General features: G+C 45.6%; 1 protein-coding gene across 1 annotated transcript in view; it reads right to left on the bottom strand.

The window, feature by feature from the left end:
* Positions 1 to 14,626, bottom strand: part of BMF (Bcl2 modifying factor) — a 60,402-nt gene extending 45,776 nt beyond the window's left edge. The window contains exon 1 of the mRNA XM_030214598.1: positions 14,362 to 14,626. Within this exon, the coding sequence (XP_030070458.1) occupies positions 14,362 to 14,441 (80 nt within the window). The 5' untranslated portion in view covers positions 14,442 to 14,626. The remainder of the gene's footprint in view (positions 1 to 14,361) is intronic.
* Positions 14,627 to 19,062: the final 4,436 nt, after the last annotated feature.

The following is a 19,062-nucleotide window of genomic DNA, read 5'->3' as shown; positions in this document are numbered from 1 at the left end:
TCTGTAGCTGGGACAGCGCACTTAAGGCTGAGCCACCTTGCTGTGAGGCGGAGAGTTTTGGTTTGCTGCTTGGTGAATTGCTAATGGTGGCGGACTGGGATTGGCATGCTAAAGCTTGAAAGGTTTAGGTTGACTTGGGTGTCCTAATTTTAAGTCAAGTTGGATTTAAATAAAGCTGCGGCCAAGTTATTGCCATTTGCAAACGCACGAATCCTGTTTTAATTTGTGTGGGTTATTGAAATTTTATGCCGGATTGAAAAGTCACGGCTGCCTGTGTTAATGAGGAAGTGAAATTTAGGTTGTGTTCCATACTCGCTTCCCTCCTACTAGTTCTGCTCTGTCCCTCTATTTACAGGGTCTCTCGCCATCCCACACTCCTCTCAGTGCTTTGCTTCCTGTGCTTGCCCCCTTCCTCTTCTGTCTGATCTCTCCTCAGTAGCTCATACCTTGGTACTGTGACGGTCATGCCTCACCCTTTCTCTTGGTACCTCTCACCCTGTTCCTTATCTTGGTACCTCTTTTTCTCATCACTTTCCTTTTTGCCTCTCTCTTGTCCCTTTCTTTCTCTCTCTCCCCTCTTCTTGCACTTTGCCTCTTTTCCTTCTTCATCCTCTTTATAGTGATGAAAATGATAAAGGGGATGGGACAACTTCCTTATGAGGAAAGGCTGAAGCATCTAGGACTCTTCAGCTTGGAGAAGAGACAGCTGAGGGGAGATATGATAGAAGTCTATAAAATAATGAGTGGAGTGGAACGTGTAGACATGAATCGTTTGTTTACTCTTTCCAAAAATACTAGGACTAGGGGGCATGCGATGAAGCTACAAAATAGTAAATTTAATATGAATCAGAGAAAATCTATCTTCTCTCAACGTGTAATTTAACTTTGGAATTTGTAGACAGAGAATGTTATAAAGGCGGTTAGCTTAGCAAGGTTTAAGAAAGGTCTGGACTGTTTCCAAAAGGAAAAGTCCACAGACCATTATTAAATTGACTTGGGAAAATCCACTGCTTATTTCTGGGATAAGCATCATAAAATGTATTGAGCTTTTTTGGGATCTTTCCAGGTATTTGTGATCTGGATTGACCACTGTTGGAAACAGGATACTGGGCTTGATGGACCTTTGGTCATTCCCGGTGTGGCAATATTTATGTACTTAGTGCCTCTCCCATCTTCCTCAGGTCTTCTCCACTCTATGCTTACTTTCTCCTCTTGGTGGTTGTCTTCCTTCGTTGTAACTCCATCCCTCAGTTTATTTTCAGTTCCCCAACCTACCTCTTCTTGGTTGCACTCTTCCTTCTCAAGGAAGGCTTCCCCTAACTATTTATGAGGATGATGCAGAAAGCAGCCACGGGCTTAGCCGCAGATTTACCGAGAGTTGGACGCCGGTTGTATGTGCCAAGCAATGCAGAAAGGATTTGTGCACAGGTGTTAACTTGCACAGAAGACACAGCCAGATGTTGCATTAAAATGTTTGCTGATTGAGCCGATTTAGGTATCCCATGCAATGCACAGAGTACCCTGCCTAATTTTGACACACGCACAATGCAAGAAGTTTTTCGCCAGGGTCCAGAGTAGTGTAGAAAGTTTTACAGAGAGGATTTCTTGTCAATCTTTCACATTAAAGTGCTGGTTTTGTCTTATTATGCAAGGAGGGAGGAAGCCTGTGCAAATTTTAGAGGCAGATAGTAAATTACAAATATGGAAGGGCAATGAACACAAAATGACAGAAAAGTCAAGGTGTGGCCTAGAAACTTTATTGATTGGCAAGTCAAAACTCGACATGAGTCGTGTTTCAGCTGCTAGGCCTGCATCAGGAGTCTGAACAAAACCCACTTTGTATACCTATGAGTAGTGCCGCTGGATAAACTGGAAACACACTAACCTAACATGAAAACAATTGACACTCGGGGGTTGGGTATCACATACACACTATCCCCCGGATTCTATATAGCGCGACCGGAACTGCACATGTAAATCGGGTCATATTCTGGATTTGTATGCACAATTTAATTACTTAACAAACCAGTCAGTGCCGATAATTGCCACTTAACAATTACTGATACTAATTGGCATTAATTAGAATTTACGTGCATAACTTGCTAGGTGTATTCTGTAAAGTGGTGTGTGTAAATTCTAATGCACACTGCCAAAAAGGGGGCATGGCAATGGGTGGACCATGGGCATTCCTAAAATCTACACATACAGTTATAGAATACATCTGCTCTGCGTCTAACTTAGGTGCTGGTATTTACGCCAATGGACACGCCTACAGTTAGGCGCAGGCATGGCCACTAAGTGTATTCTATAAACCGGTTAGACATATTTCATATATAGCGCCTAAATCTAGGTGGGGTTTACAGAATACACCTAGGTGGAAATATTTTCAGCACCAATTTTTAGGCCCCATATATAGAATCTAGTCCTATATGTCAAAATTGTGTATGTAACACTGAACAGAGAGCTCTGTTCAGTGCTATATACATGATTTTGGCATATAGCATGTGCAATACCCAACCCGAGTGCCGATTGTTTTCTTGTTAGGTTAGTGTGTTGCCAGTTTATCCAGCGGCACTACCCACAGGTATAACAGGTTGGTTTGGTTCAGACTCCTGATGGAGTCCCTGCGGCCAAAACACGACTCGTGTCGAGTCTTGCTTTGCTAACCAATAACGTTTCTACGGCACACCTTGATTTTTCTCTCATTGTGCGTTCTTCGCCTTTCCTGTCTTTGGTATTTCTGGTACTGTTGGTAAGTTACAAAACATGTGCACATATCTAAACAAAAGTGAAAGTGAAAGCACACATCGGTACCTGTGCTTTTGGGCCTAAATATGAGCCTCTTAAAAATTTCAAGTGGAAGCAATTTGTGCAAGGCTCATATTAAGGCGCAGAAAGTTAAGCACCAACATGTGCCAACACTTTTGTTTTTGCTTTGGACATACCCACAAGAAGCCATGCTTACTGCAAAACCTTTTGCAGCAGGTTTGCCATGCATAAAATCTGCATGCAATTTGCTTTCCACCTGCTGCGGTATTACTCTTGTGCAGTGTGTTATTTCTAGCAAAAAAGGCGCCGGTACTCAAATGCTAGGCCACCCTTCAGGGATGGGGTGATCACTGGTGGACCCACCCCACAATAGCCAGGCCCCCTGCAACCAGTCACAGAATCTATGACAAGGCAGAATTGGTGTGTAGAGCCTGAGCTCTTCCATTAAAACTTGGGGTCCATAGGTCAATTTTAGCAGACAATGGAAAAGGTGCCAGTACTCAGTACCCCCAAGTACCCCCTCAAAAAAAACCCTGCTCTTGTGGTACAAATCACATGCTCAGACATCCACCCGCAGCTCTACCGCAAGACTTTCTGCATAGGCCTCTGTTTCTCCCTCTCTTCTCTAATCTCTCTCTGTCCTCCCACCCCCAAGCTCTATCAGGCTCTGGGTTGGTGACTAAGAAGTTCAGTTCCTGTAAACGTCTGACAGGAATAAGGAGCCCAGGGGTAGAGAAGAATGTAAACAATAGTCTCAAAAGGGGGAAGTGTGTAACAAAAGTCAAAATCAGCACTTCCCTAAAAAGTCATCCTCCTTAAAGCTCCAAAAACTGTTTTTTTTTTCCTAAAAACAAAACAGACAACAAAAAATCCCACCCCCACTGAACTCCCTGCAATGCAAACACAGTGTAATGTCAGTGCAAACAAAAAAAAGAAGCAGAAGTGTCCCCCTACCAATAACACAGCAACGCAGAAATAAAAAAGAAGGGGGTAGACCAACGTTGCAACACGTGTGATTTATTGAGAGACATAAATTTCTGTATATCTACCTCAATGACTTGATGCAGTCCTGCAATTTGGCGACTCAAGCACTTGCTTCAGGAGTCAAGTAATGTAACCCTTCACAGTTGATAAGTAACAAACTGACGGATGACAACTGATGAATACAATTGTTCAAACCAAGAGCATCAAACTGCAAACAGAACACTGACAAGAATGCAGAGTCCTGAGTCCCTTGTTGTTCTGTTTGCAGTTTGATGCTCTTGGTTTGAACAATTGTATTCACCAGTTGTCATTTATTAATTTATTGCTGATCAATTGTGAAGGATTACATTGCTTGACTCCTGAAGCAGGAACTTGTGCTGTCGAAACGCAGTACTGCATCCAGTCATTGATGTAGTTATACAGAAATTTTTGTCTGTCAATAACATAGTAACATTGTAAATGACGGCAGATAAAGACCTGTACGGTCCATCCAGACTGCCCAACAAGATAAACTCATTTTACATGGTATGTGATACTTTATATGTATACCCGAGTTTGATTTGTCCTTGCCTTTCTCAGGACACAGACCGTAGAAGTCTGCCCAGCACTGTTCTTGTACTAAGTTCTGAAGCTAATGTTAAAGCCCCTTAAAATTTACACTCCAGCCCATCCATATTTATTCAGTCACGATCAGGGCACAGACCGCAGAAGTCTGGCCAGCACTGGTTTTGCTTCCCAATTACTGGTGTTGCCACCCAATCAACCACACATGTTGGAACCACAATGGTCTACCCCCTTTTTTTCTGCATTGCTGTGTAATGTCAATGCAACTTAGGTTGTATTGGAGTAGATACTGTTTTACTATACACAGTACAGGAAAAGAAAGCAAGGAAAATGAGTTTGACTGTAGTTTTCAGGGGATATTCAGAGGTAGTGGAATAACATTTTAGTTAATGGGGGGGGGGGGGGGACGACGACACAGGACAAGATAACTTCCTCTCTGCCCCTCAGGTTCCCTAGTTGATGTCATGTGGAGCAAAAGGCTTGTCAGGCCACAGCCCCATTGGCCCACTCCATTCGCTGCCTATATTAGATTGTGAGCTCTGTTGAGCAGGAACTTTCTCTTCATATCCAGTGTACAGCACTGCGTACGTCTAGTAACACTATAGAAATGACAAGCAAAAACACCCGTTTCGGAGTAAATGAAATGAGCCCTAGGAAGGCTGTCGTCTAAGCGTTTTCTCGTCTCTTTCCCCTGCCCTCCCCTCCCCTCCATGTCCAGCGATTCTCCCCTCCATGTCCAGTGATTCTCCCCTGCCCTCCCATTCCATCTCATCCATGTCCAGCGATCCTCCCCTCCCCTCCATACCTGAGGTCGCAGCGGCAGCAGACTGGGCTCACATCGCCTCCAGCCTTCCCTCTCAGCGTCCCACCCTCCTCTGATGTCATTTCATCTTTTTGCGAGGGCGGGACACTGAGAGGGAAGGGAACGCTGGAGGCGAGCTGACGTAAGCTCATTAGCATACGGTTATGAACCCAGCCAGCCATCCAGGGACGCAGATTGACCAATTATTATATAGAGAGATAAGTAGTAGTAGTAATACATTTGACCACACTGTTATTTTTCTCTCTAGTGCTGATAGTATCTAGGCTAGCTCTGGTACAGGTGGTGCCCTGGATACCTCCTGGAATGTCAATAGCAGCCCCTTGACTAGCAATGTTGATGGCAATGTTTCCTTTACTGGAGGTAAGGGACATTCATGCAATTTCTTTCTCCGCTCTTTTTCTATATTGTGAAGGCAGCGATGATGGCCCAGAAGCAGCACTGGCAAAGCAGGAGAGAGAACAGACTGTAGGCAGGAAGTGGGTGGGGGTGGATTTATTTCCTTTTCCAGTTCATGTGTGCTTTCAATCTATGCTCTCCTTTCCAGATCTGCTGCAGGAGTATTAGGTGCCTTAGGCAAATCTTCAGCCTTCAGCACCCCCCTCCCCATTAAATTTTATATCCCTAGTTCCCTCTCCCCAGGTCTTTGATACTTATGATCATTCCAACATATCCTTCCCAGAATGACCCTGTAAAAGTACAGAATTGGACATGATGCTTTTCAGTATTAAACTTTACTTTGTGTGTGCACAGATATATACATTCATATGCATACACATATACCCCCCCCCCCCCCCAAAAAAAAAAAAAAAAAAACATTGGCAATGTTTCCAAAAGCTATTTTCCCTAGTAAATGGGCTACCTGAAAACTGCCCATCCTTTTTGCAAGTACTACTACTACTACTACTTATCATTTCTATAGCGCTACAAGGCATACGCAGCGCTGTACACCATACACAAAAGACAGTCCCTGCTCAAAGAGCTTACAATCTAGATAAGACAGGTAAACAGACAAAACAATTAAGGGTAAAGGAATAAAGAAAGAACAATTAAGGGTAAGGGAATAAAGAGGTAAGGATAAAGGACAGGGCAAGGAGTTAGGAGTCAAAAGCGGTGGTAAAGAGGTGGGTTTTGAGTTTGGACTTGAAAACGGCTAAAGACGGGGCAAGACGTACAGGCTCAGGAAGTCTACTCCAGGCGTGAGGTGTAGCGAGATAAAAGGAACGGAGTCTTGAATTAGCAGTAGAGGAGAAAGGGACAGATAGGAGAGATTTATCTACAGAATGCAGTACTCGAGGGGGGACGTAGGGAGAGACAAGAATGGAGAGGTGCTGGGGAGCGGCAGAGTGAATGCACTTATAGGTTAATAGGAGAAGTTTGAAGTGAATACGGAAACGGATAGGGAGCCAGTGAAGTGACTTAAGGAGAGGGCTAATGTGGGCATAACGACTTTGGCGGAAGATGAGTTGCGCAGCAGAGTTTTGGATTGATTGAAGAGGAGAGAGATGGCTAAGAGGGAGGCCGGTGAAAAGTAGGTTACAATAATCAAGACGAGAGGTGATAAGAGTGTGGATGAGGGTTCTGGTAGAGTGCTCAGGTTTTGGCAATCTGCTGAATGTGATCAGAGAAGGAGAGAGAGGAGTCAAAGATGACCCCAAGGTTACGAGCAGATGAGACAGGGAGAATGAGAGTGCCATCCACCGAAATAGAGAAAGGGGGGAGAGGGGAGGTAGGTTTAGGGGGAAAGATGAGAAGCTCGGTTTTGGCCATGTCGAGCTTCAGATGACGTTGAGACATCCATGCAGTGATGTCAGACAGGCAGGCTGAAACTTTGGTCTGGATGCCGGTTGAGACGTCAGGGGTAGAGAGGCAGATCTGGGAGTCGTCAGCGTAGAGATACATACAAGTACATGCTAATGTTTCCTAGAGTTAGTGTGACTGTCAGATCTATTGTTGTGCTGTTGCTGCAGTTGCTCTTTGCTGCCCTCCAGAAGCTGACACCCTAGGCAACTACCTAGTTTGCCTAATAGGTAGGCTGGCCCTGCTCCTTTTCCAGACTAACGGGGTTTCTCGTAGCACCAGTTCTTACGCCCCAGGTGACTGCCCCACTTACCCTACATCTACCCTTGGCTGTTCATCTCTCCGCTTACAATTAGCCCCATCCCAAAAAATGTTAGTCCAGACTACAAGTTCTTAAAAAAAAAAAAAAAAAAAAAATTTTTAAATGGCTCACAACCCAATGATGAAAGGTAAATACGGGCGCTAGAAGCCACTAGCGCCGGACTAGTGCCCGCAGTTACCTGCGCCATGATCATTGGGATGAAAGTGCCAAAGCAAAACCATAATGCAGAGCTCATTTAAAATAGATTTAAATGAGCTCTGCTTGTATTCTGCCCCTAAGATCAGAGAACAGTGCTCCAATCGTAGGGCCAGAATGGCACCTTAACCTTACGCCAGCTCAGGGCTGGCATAGGGTTAAGGCTCCCACCATGTATGGGAGGTCCAAGAGCCCCCAGACCTACCTCCCAAAACAAGGCCCCCCCCCACCCACGAGAACACACAGGACTGGATGTCCGATGGGGGCTGGAGGTCTGGTGGATATCCAGCCCCCCCCCCCCAACACACAAGAAAATGTACCTGGTGGCCCAAGTGGGCTACCAACGCAACCTCCACCCTGGTGGTCTAGTGGAAAATCCTCCCTCCTCGTCCAGCCAGCGCTACCTACAAAATGGTGGCACCCTGCCCGATGCATCCTGGGATGCACTGGGTAGGGTTTCCCTACCTGGTGGCCCAAGTGGGCTGCCAAAGCAACTCCCTCCTACCATCCCTGGTGGTCTAGTGTAAATCCTCCCCCCCCCCCCCGTACCTCTTGTTGGAGGAGGGAGCAACACTTCCTCCTCTTCCAGCCAGTGCCACCTTCAAAATGGCGATGCAACAGGCAGGGCAGGGCACTACCATTTTGCAGGTGGCACTGGCTGGAAGAAGAGGGAGTATTGCTCCCTCCTCCGCGAGGTATGGGGGGGAGGATTTACCACTAGACCACCAGGTGAGGGGGTTGCGTTGGAAGCCTACTTGGGCCACCAGATTTTTTTGGGGTGTTGGGAGGGGCTGGAGATCCACCGGACCTCCAGTCACCCCGTGCCCTCGTGGCATGGCGGGGGTGAGTGGGTGCTTGAGGGGGGCACTAGGCCACCAGGGCCTTGCTTTGGGGTCCGGAGGTCCTATGGACCTCCAGCCCCTGTGTTTCGACTGCCCTTGGCTTTTGACAGCCTGGACCTGTTAAACAAGTGCGGGAGGATTGTGCCTGAGCATCCTCCCGCACTTTCCCAGGATGATCAACGCTAATAACGTGCATAAATTTGCATGTTATTAGCGTTGATCATTGAGGAGTTAATTCCCCACACTGTTGGAGCGCTATTTTTAGGGAGCTGTTTCTGAACAGTGTGAGGAATTGATCATCAGGGCATCATAGCGGCTAATAAGTCCCCTTCTCAGTTTGCCCCTTTTTATGGCCCTGAAGGATATGGAGACTTGACATTTATTTATTTATTAGGATTTATTTACCACCTTTTTGAAGGAATTCACTCAAGGCGGTGTACAGCAAAAATAAGTTAAACATAAGCAACAGACAATTACAACAGTAAAAATATTCAAACAACAATACATAATATGGCATAGTATGCTACTTTATAATGTCTTCTCCAGGGCTATGGAATCGGCAGCAATTTTGGGTGGAGTCGGAGTTGATAAAAATGTAAGAGCTCCAGTTTCGAAATAAACAAACATTACAAATCCAGAACAAAATAAAAAAACTAAAGCCTAATTAATATCAGTAGGAATCGGAGTTGAAGCTGGAGTTGGACAGTAAAACAAAATAGAGGAGCTGAAGCACTGACCTTCTCCATATTTCACATCAAGAGATCAGTACGTTATTGAATTGTTTGTGAGAGAATATTATTATGTGATGTGGCTTATCACTTCCCTAGTGAGAACAAGGATATGGTTGGGCTGAATTAGGAATTTTCATTATTGTAATCATGATATTACACTACCTTGTGTTATACCTTTGATGTAACTGCTTCGTTTCCCCTAGGAGGCCTATAGAGTAAGTTGAGCTGTCACCAGCATGACCACAACTTGTGGGATGAATAAAAGCATGAAGTCACTTACATATGGATTTTTATCCAGCGTTTACTTGTGATAATGGGCGCTGAGAAATCACAGAACAAAGGCAGACCTGGGTGATTTATATGAAGTATGTCTTTTATGATCAATGTGGACGGTATACAATACATACAGGTAAAAGCATACTTGAATAGATGTGATAAATTAGAAGGTAAGCAAGTACTATGGCCTTTAAGATAATGCTTGATGTGCATCATAAAAATCTAGTCACTCAAAAGCAAGTCTTAACGGATTTACCCTGAGCATAATAAGAGTAATTTATTAGGTGCCTGCCAGTCTCCTTCCTCTGTTGTGCTTTCTGTTGTCCAGGTTTCAGTCCCACTATGAAATACAATTTATGTACCCTGAATTCTTGTTTCAGAGCATATGGTCTAGGTCCTGAATTCTATACAACAGGGAATCAAGTTTAAAACTTCAAAATAACTGATGCAGTTACATAGTTTTGTTTTCACTACATATCTAATTTTGACAGTCTTCCCTGAAATTCAGAACACATACACCAGAAGCAGGGAGACGCATAAGCCATGACAAACATAAGACATACAGGTACACGAGATAACGACTTCCTTCCCCAAAGTGTTTACAATTCAACCACACAACCAGCCTTCACCACTTGCCTGCCAGATAACGCATGAGCATACTGTTATTTCAGCATTACAGCGCACCCTGTTGTACGTTACAGTATTTACAACAAGAGAGGAAAAGAAAGGTCAAAACTGGTCACCCGTGACTCACTGATGTAAGACAAGTACATATTACAGTAGTTCCAATAAAGATGTATGTTTTGCATTAATTTATCCAGAGCTGCCAGTCACATCACAAGCAGAGGTTATAAACTTTTGTGGTACCTCAGCAGGAAAGCCCCTGACTTCTCAAAGGTTTACACAGCACAGTTGTCCCATGTTATTTAACATCAATAAATAGAGAAACCACTGGAGTGTAACAGAAAATTTAATCCTCCCATTTAGCCAGGGTCCAAATAATTTCATGTACCCAGCGGAGTCAGGTGATAGAGTGATACTCTCACATGTTCTACAGGTTCTCCATCTCAGACAAAAGGCTAAGCTGGTACTTTCCCCCAGCTCATTGCTCAAACTTTAGGCAAAAGGGCCAAGAGGTGAACTTCATAAATGTTACTTTGACCTCACTCCAGGGCCATGGCTCTGAAGCACACCTCTGACATTTCTGCAGCTTAAAAGTAACTGACAGGAGAGGGCAGCTGGCCCCGAAGGAGGGGTAACTAACAGGAGACAGTGTCTGTCACTAAGCTCTTACCTGTTTTTTTCTTATATGAAAGCATGAGTTCTAACATTTTTGCAGACCGCAATCCACAGACAGATGACAACTTGTTCACTTTCTATCGTCTTTGCCTCAGTTTTGAACAATGAAACTCACTTTGGTTCAGTCTCTACCCTGCTTGCACTGATCTGTTGTGTGGGACTCATTCCCCTTTACAGTTTTATTTTTTTTTTTAGGAGCACTAGATATCCAGAAACACATTAGCGAGAGCTGGCAATAGAAAAGTTAAGTTATCCAGATGCATTTTGAGGCAGCTCTTCAAGAAGCAATAAAACGTTGGCTCCGGCTAGCTTCTTTTAAACCAGTAGAGGAGGATTTGTGGTAATCTTCTGTGTCTCCAGATCTGTAAGATTCTGCCACCTTAATGGGCGGAAAAAGGTTGGCAAAGGTAAACTGGAGAAAGAAGGAAACTTCAGATCCTTGGGCCTCCAACTCCACAGTGAAGAATGTTCTAGGCCTGAGTCTCACCATTTGTTGTCCAGGTCCACCAACAGGTCTGCTTTTCCAGGTAACCAAACTATGCAAATGAAGCTGAATCTCTGATTAAGCTATGCAGATTTGTCTGATGAATATTCATTGTGGGTATCCTGAAAGAAGGGGCCATTCAAGGTCCTCGAGGATCAGGGTTGTACACCTCTGGTCTATGCCACCTTTTGATTTGGATGATTCAATGATCACTTGACTAAGAAGCAGCAGCAGATCCAAATTCTGCATTCTAAAAGGCAATATCTGCAGCTCACACTAGCTCTTTTTAACGGAATACTGAATACATTTCAGCTACAACACATTGGGGACGGTTTCACCCATCTACAGGTCTGCTCGGAAGCAGAAGCAAATGGTTGTTTGGAAAGACTGGGTGAATATCTTATTTGCTATTTGAGCTTGAAAAACAACTTTTCAGGAGTTCAAATATAGATCAGAAGCTCATAATAAACTATATAAAATAATTTTATGCAGGTTCATATCCACAGGGCATTATCTGTTATTATTTGTCTTATTTGTCTGTGCTAACAAAGGTTTTGAGGATCTAAAAGCCTGAGACGGAGAGGTTTGTGTAGTCCTAAAGGGTTGTATGTTAAGAAGAAACATCTGTCTCCACTCAACTACATAGCCGTTTTTCTTTTCACAAATGTTAATGTTGGTAGGTTAATATTTATTTAAGGGTTCAGCTACACTAGGTATCTCCCTGTCCCCAGAGGACTTACAATCTAACCCCTCCCCCCCCCCCCATTTACACATCATGCAGCAATGCCAACACAGACCATTCAAAGTGAATGGGCTGTGTCAGCGTTAGCGCACCGCCAGCCGCTAGCGTGGCTTAGTAAAGGGAGTAAATTTGTACCCATGGGAATAGAGGATTAACCCCCCCTCTTTTTACAGAGCCACACAGCAATGCTGACACAGCTCATCTACATTTGAGTGGACTGTGTTGACATTACAGGACCAGCAGTCGCTGGTGCAGCTTTGTAAAAAAAAGGGGCGGAGGTAGGTAACTTGCCCAAAATCACAAGCAGCTGCAGTGGGATTTGAACTGGGTTTCCCTGGTTTGTCAGCCCAGGGCTCTAACCACTAGGCTACTCCCCACTTTATGTAGCCGCATGAAAAAGGACAAACAGACTGGATATACAGGGAAACCCAGAAGGAAAAGAACATTTTAACCAAAACCCGAGCAGCCAGTGGAGCAGTCGCCTACTTTGGCTATGTACCAGCTCTACATAACCTAACTTACTGGTGTCACTCTTTCTGGAGCTCAAAATCTGTAAGAAATAAAACAGAAATAACTTTTGAACAATCAAATGCATTTTCATCATCCTTAAGGGGAGGGAGTTAGTTTTCCTTTAAAAAACAAACCAAAACAACACAGAATAAGAGGTTGACCACAAGGCCCATCCAGTCTGTCCCTTTTTTGGAAAAGCAGGGAAATTGCAAAGAAGCACCTTAAAAGAATTTCTGGGTCTGATTCACTAAGCTTTATTTTCATTGAGGCATAATGGAAGAGAAGCCCTTTGTTAACGTTTTGTAAGTGACACACAAAACGTGTACTACCACTCCTTTGTTTGCAAACTTTGGCTAATACTGTACAATATCTGGTGGGTGCAGTTTCATTTAAAGGATCTCGTGACATGTTTGCATCCCTTTGTCATGCACTATTCTGTGTGACAATAGTACTGTCTCCTGAGAACCAGCCGTATTCTTGTGGAGTTCAGTGCTGCTATGGGGCATCAGCATTTCTCTAGTAACCTTCATATTCGATGTATGAGATGGTTTGATAATATAGGACGACAGATGTCCTGGGGGGCTAAGGCACAAGTGGATGGACGGACTTTCTCCTGGTACTCTGGGCGCATTCAGGTAGGAAACCGATGTTGCACCTGCAGTTTCGGAGGTCTGTCTGGTTCTGCCCCGCTCAGGTAGCAGAAAGATTGACAGCTACAGTTGTGGATGTCATTTTGCAATAATCGCAGCTTCCAGTTTCTGCATGCACCGGGAGGTTCTCAAATCCAGACGCTGCACTGCAGGTGCTTTTCAAATCACACAGGAAAAAATCATTTAAACTTATGGCTAACCCTGCCCGAGTGCTGGATCCGAGAGCCCGTCTTTCCTCCAGTGTCAGGAATCGTGCAGCTGCAACGTTTCCGTTTTATCTGTGTCTGCGGTAGCAGTTTAGGGGGCTAGATGGGTCGTCTAGTCAAGGAACACTGCACCTAGCATCCGAAACAGTGCGAGACAAATAAGTGCTGAGTCACGAAAAAAGAAACTCAACAGATCTACAACCAGGTCTCTCATTGAGGGGCCGGTAACCCCCCCCCCCCCCCCCCCCGAGTCTTCTTGCGGTGCAGTCTCTACAAGATAACATAAAAGTTAGTATACTGGTCAGACCAAAGGTCCATCTCGCCTAGCATTCTCTTTCCAGTGGTGGCCAATTCATGCAGGATCCCTACAAGTAGCAAGATTGTACCCTCAGGGATAAGCAGTGGCTTTGCTCAGGTTCACCTTAATAACGGAATGATAAGCTGAAGATGTAAGGCAGGGTATTTACCTTAATAATGGTGTGTCCACATTGTGAGAATGTATTAGTGCACAGCATATACGAACTACGCACAACGATCGCTTGAAATGCGAACTGCTTATACCGTGCCCTGGGAGGGGACAGGCAATAGGTACTTTTGCCCCGAGCGCTGGGTTTGTCTGGTGTATAAACACTTGTCAGGTGCCACAGGGGCTTCTGGTCACCGTATGGATGAAGATCAGCGGCCGGTATTGTATGGGAATGGAGGATGGGGAGCCCGACGACCCCTTGCCAACTTGCCTGTCTGCACGGCTCGCTCTGCCGATGGGGCGCACAATGGATGGTAACTCACAAAGTTGCTACAGGAACATGTCCTAACCCGTCCCTTTATTTGAAACTTAGTGGAGTAGAATAACTAAAAGGACGATCCTAGAGGAAAAATAACACGCGGTACAAGCGTTTAAAAAGACAACTGGTGGTAACTTTAATCAAATGATTTGCTGATGATCCAATCCACTGCAGAGAGAGACCCTTCGTCCAAAACGGGGGGAGGGGGGGGGGGGTCAGGGAAGAGACACAAGTGCTTTCAAACTCGCAAAAAAAAAAAAAAAAAAAAATACGGGCTGCAAAGTGTTCTCAACTTTTCCAGTACGAGCTCATTAGTTGCCTCTTTGCTACCCACATGATTATGTGCGCCCTAAAACGGGAAGGTAAGGGAGACCACACTTACCTGCTGCTAGAAGGGAACGTGCAGCCATCAGCTCCCGCCATTGCCGGGAAAAGTCTTTCACGTCTGGCTCCTGCGATCATTCATTCACCTGATCTGCTTCAGCGTGTAGGAGAGCACCGCAGGGGTCTGCCACACTCTTCCCAGTTGCGATCGGTTTCTGGTTTCCTGACCACTTCACCAAAGCAAGCAAGCGGCACAGCGCCCCCGAGTCCGGCCTCCGCACTGCAAACTAGCGGCAGTCGCAAGCAGCGAACAGCTGACTGACGAGGGTTGCGTGACGTCACGCCGCGCGGTGCAGAGACTCAGAGTCCCCGAGCTGGGCTGCGGCAGGTGGGGGTGGAAGTGGGGAGAGGAGGGCCCAAAGCACAGTGCGCGCGCGCGATCCTAGCAACAGCGCGAAAACTCATCAGTGAAGGGTGCCCTCCCCACCCCAGGCGAATGTGGCGTGAAGCCGCAGCAGGAACAGTTTTGCTCGTCTTCATTTTGAAGTTTTACCAAATCCGAAGCGCTACTCCTGCTGCAAAAAAACAAACAAAAAAACAACCCCGCATCCAACGGTCAATACGAGTACTTGGACCGGTCATCAGGATCAGATTTTAGATTTTGCTGCCATAGATAGGCAACACCAATCAGTGTATTCCAAATAAAAGGGAGGGGGGAGGAGGAATTAAGTGACCCAACTAGAGCTGCCTGGTACCTATTCCAGGAGGGAGACTTTTTGGCCAGTCCTGGATTACCTCATCATGTTGCATTATGGGACACACCACACTGATTTTAATAAGTAGAATCAGGAACTACAAATGCTACACTTTGAGATGTAAGTTTAAAACCAAGATTGCCCAAACTGGAGTGGGTAACTTGGCAGCTCTGCCAAACACTGAAGGCAACAGTGTCTAGTAGTGCCCATGGCGTAGCCAGACAATTTTGGGTGGGCCTGAGCCCAAACTGGGTGTCACATTTTCTCTGCTCATGTCCTACCACCACCATCTTTACCCCTCCCCTGTCACCTCACAACTCAAAATATAAATACTTTAACTAATGAAAATCCCCAAGGTCTGTCAGCTGAAGACTACCTCTGAAGTTGGCTAGAGCTTCCTTTTATCAAGTTTGGAAGCTGCAGGCAGCAAAAATGACCCTGAGCCACAGATGTCAGCACCCTATGCATGTGTAGTTGTCAGTGACTGAAGGACAGTGCTGCACACTGCAGAACTTGGCAGAAGGAAATTCTGGCTGCCTTTGGAGGAGGTCCTCAGCTGGCAATGCTTGGAGATCCCCACCACTACTACTACTACTATTTAACATTTCTAAAGCACTACTAGGGTTACGCAGCGCTGTACAATTTAACATAGAAGGACAGTCCCTGCTCAAAGAGCTTACAATCTAAAGGACAAATGTAAAGTCAGTCAAGTAGGGGCAGTCAAATTGGGGCAGTCTAGATTTCCTGAAAGGTATAAAGGTTAGGTGCCAAAAGCAACATTGAAGAGGTGAGCTTTGAGCAAGGATTTGAAGATGGGTAGGGAGGGGGCTTGGCGTAAGGGCTCAGGAAGTTTATTCCAAGCATAGGGTGAGGCGAGGCAGAATAGGCGGAGCCTGGAGTATCCCCACCAGCTACAGCAAGGGTCAGGACTAGTGTTAAACATGCTGGGGCACAGGTCAGAAAATAAAAGGGGGATGCTCCTGCTCCCCTCTCTTTCCTGCCTCCCCTCTTGTCTCCCAGCTGCCATCACTGTCATACAACAGACCCTCACCAAATACAGAACAAGGGATCACAAAAATGTAACTGGGAACCCCAAGAAGTTAAATTTAGCATGTACCGCATGTACTGCACACTAGAGAAATAAAAAGAGAAATGCATTTCCTTTACTGTTGAACACAATACAAAAGCATTTACTATGCTCAATTCCCAAAGCTAACATATTCCATTTAATAATTTTTTTTTCTATTCTACCAATTCTCCTTCAAGCGGCCGCTGTACATTTGTCTTTCTCCTCTGTCCTGTTCAACTCCCCATTACCATATTTCTACCCCCTGTAATCACTATCCTCATCTCATTCATTTTCTTGCCTCCCCCCCAGTTTGACATCTCCCACATAGTTCCACCGTTTGCAGCATCTTCTTCACTCCACTCTTCTAGCCCAGCACCTGCTCCCTCTTTCTCCCCTGCCCACCGCTTGACATTGCCCCTTCCCTTCCATCTTCCTCTCCCTTCTTTCTTCCCTCCTGCCCCTTCCCCCATGGTTGAGCATTTCTCTCTCTCTCTCTCTTTCTTCCCTCCCTCCCTCCAATTGTCCAGCATCTCTCCCTCCTTTTTATCCCTGGATCCAACCTCCCCTCCCCCTCCTGTGCATATCTCTCCCTCCCTCTCCTCAACACCCATGTCCAACCTCTTCTTCCTCTTCCTTGTGCTCTGGCTCCCTTTCATCCTCCCCCCTCCCCATGCAACATCTCTCCTTCCCTCCCTCCTTCCCTGCCACCCACCTCAAATTCCAACATTTCTTCCTCTCCCTGTGCATCTCTCAATCCCCTCCACCCCATATTCAACATTTCCCCCTTTCTTGCCCCTCTCCTTCTTGCACATCATTTCTCCCACCCCAAATCCAACATTTCTCTCTCTCCCCAACCCATGTAGCATCTCCTCACCTCATCTCCATCAATCCTCTTTACCCCTAATCCATGTAGCATCTTTCCCTCCTTCCCCATCTTATATTCTCCCTCTATCTTCCCTCACACCCTTTGCAGCATCTCTCCCTTCCTCCATATCCAATAATTAACTCTCTCTCTTCCCTCCCCTCTATTTCTCTGCAGCATCTATTTGTTTCTATCCCTTCCCCCTCCATTTCTCTGCAGCATCTTTTTCATCCCCCTCTTATCACCATGCATTTCTCTGCTGGTATGAATCTCTTCCCCACCCCATCTATCATCACAAATATTTGTGTACAACAGGGTGTATAACCCCTCACAGCCAGATAAAGGTTCCCAGCCTAGCAATACTGCCAGAATGCAATCATATAAAACAGTTACCTGGGTCTGAGATTAGCCCTGTAGCCAAATACCTTTGACCCCAGCTTGGGAGGAAGTAGCCATCAGAGAAGCTATGAAGAAGATGATGGGGGAGGGGGAACTAGCCTTCTGGGTGCTAGTGACATAATTCCCTGAGTGCTGCTGGGAACAAGTGATAGGTACCCAGTAAGAGTAATCATTTGCATATGATCTGCATAGGCAGATAGATTGTGAACATTCCTTATTAATAGGGCCAAGGAAAGGCCCCCTATTAGTCCCAAAAGGGGAAAGATCTGTTCATCCCAGGACTTTAGGGCAAACAGGGGGATAGATTGTGGTAGAGTTGTAAACTCACCCTGAACTTAAGGGGAGAGCCAAGTCTGGACCCTGTGGCTGGTGGACACAATGCTTTCTCTTACAAAGAATGAGTGAGTAAGTGAATTAGTAATTGACTGACTGTGATTGGGGGGGGGGATTAGAGTTTTGTTTAAGAAACACTCTTTTGCTGTTGGACTTTTGCAAAGCATTTATTGATCCACTTTGACCCTGGATTATTGGGTTGCTGTGAAATTCACAGATACTTGACTCCCCCACTACCTTTGGGTGGGAGGTATATGATAAGTGTTGGTAGTACTGGGATCGTTGAGACCACATGCAGTGCTGAACAGCCCAAGAACCCTTGCAGAATGCAGACTCACCTGTACTGCTAGTAAGGTACCCTGGGGATACAGGTTGAGGATATAAAGCAGGGGTTCAAAGAAGGGCTGGGTGGGGCCTAGCAACCAAAAGGGGAGGGCACACCTGAAGTTTTAGGAGTGGCACTTGGTGTTGTTTGTTTTCCAAGTTTTGCAAGAAGATGGCATCGGAAGCCTTCATGAAGTGGGTCATGGAGCAAGTTAAGGCCCAACAAGAAGCAATGGACCTCCAGTTTTGCCAGGACCTTGGAACAACAGGTGCAACAGCAGCAACCTTTGTTGCAATTACTGGAAGGGCAGGCCCTGGAACTACACAACCTTGTGTCTGGCCTTCAGAAACGAGAGACTCAATGGGAATCTGAGGTGAAACTTTCAGATAGAGCAGTTGGGATCTCCTGGTTGAACTGGCCTAGGGGGTTGCCCCTTACTAAGATGGGACCAGAAGATGACCCAAAAGCATTTTTTACTACATTTGAGCGGGTGTCCACTGCGGCACAGTGGCCCCTGAACCAATGGGCTATCATTTTGGCTCCTTACCAAACCGGGGAGGCCCAAGCTGCATATAGGGCATTAAGTGCCACCCAAGCCTTGAACTATAAAGAAGTCAAAGTAGCTATACAGGACAGGTTGGGCCTCACAGCTGAAAATTATTGAAGAAGGTTTAGGGCCTGTATGTTTCAGAAAGAGGAGTGACCCCGGGTTGTTATACAACAATTGATGGACTTAGCCTCCCAGGGGTTGGAACCAGAACAGAAAATATCGCAGGACTGGTTAGGTCCATAGTATTAGAACAATTTCTAACCATTTTGCCTTCTTCTATAAAATCCTGGATTACTAGACAATCAAGGAGGCTACTTTACTGGTGGAGAAATACATGGAAGCAGAAGAGGGGTGGAACAAGGGAAAGGAAGTGCCTGGCCCCAAGAAAACCCCAATACTCTAGTAGGGAAAAAGATAGCTAAACCCCCTAGGGAAGAGGTTGTAGATTCCAAGAAGGACTGAGTGG

The sequence above is a fragment of the Microcaecilia unicolor genome, chromosome 9, assembly GCF_901765095.1.
Source record: "Microcaecilia unicolor chromosome 9, aMicUni1.1, whole genome shotgun sequence".
Taxonomy (NCBI): domain Eukaryota; kingdom Metazoa; phylum Chordata; class Amphibia; order Gymnophiona; family Siphonopidae; genus Microcaecilia; species Microcaecilia unicolor.
This window is presented reverse-complemented; position numbering and strand designations above follow the sequence as displayed.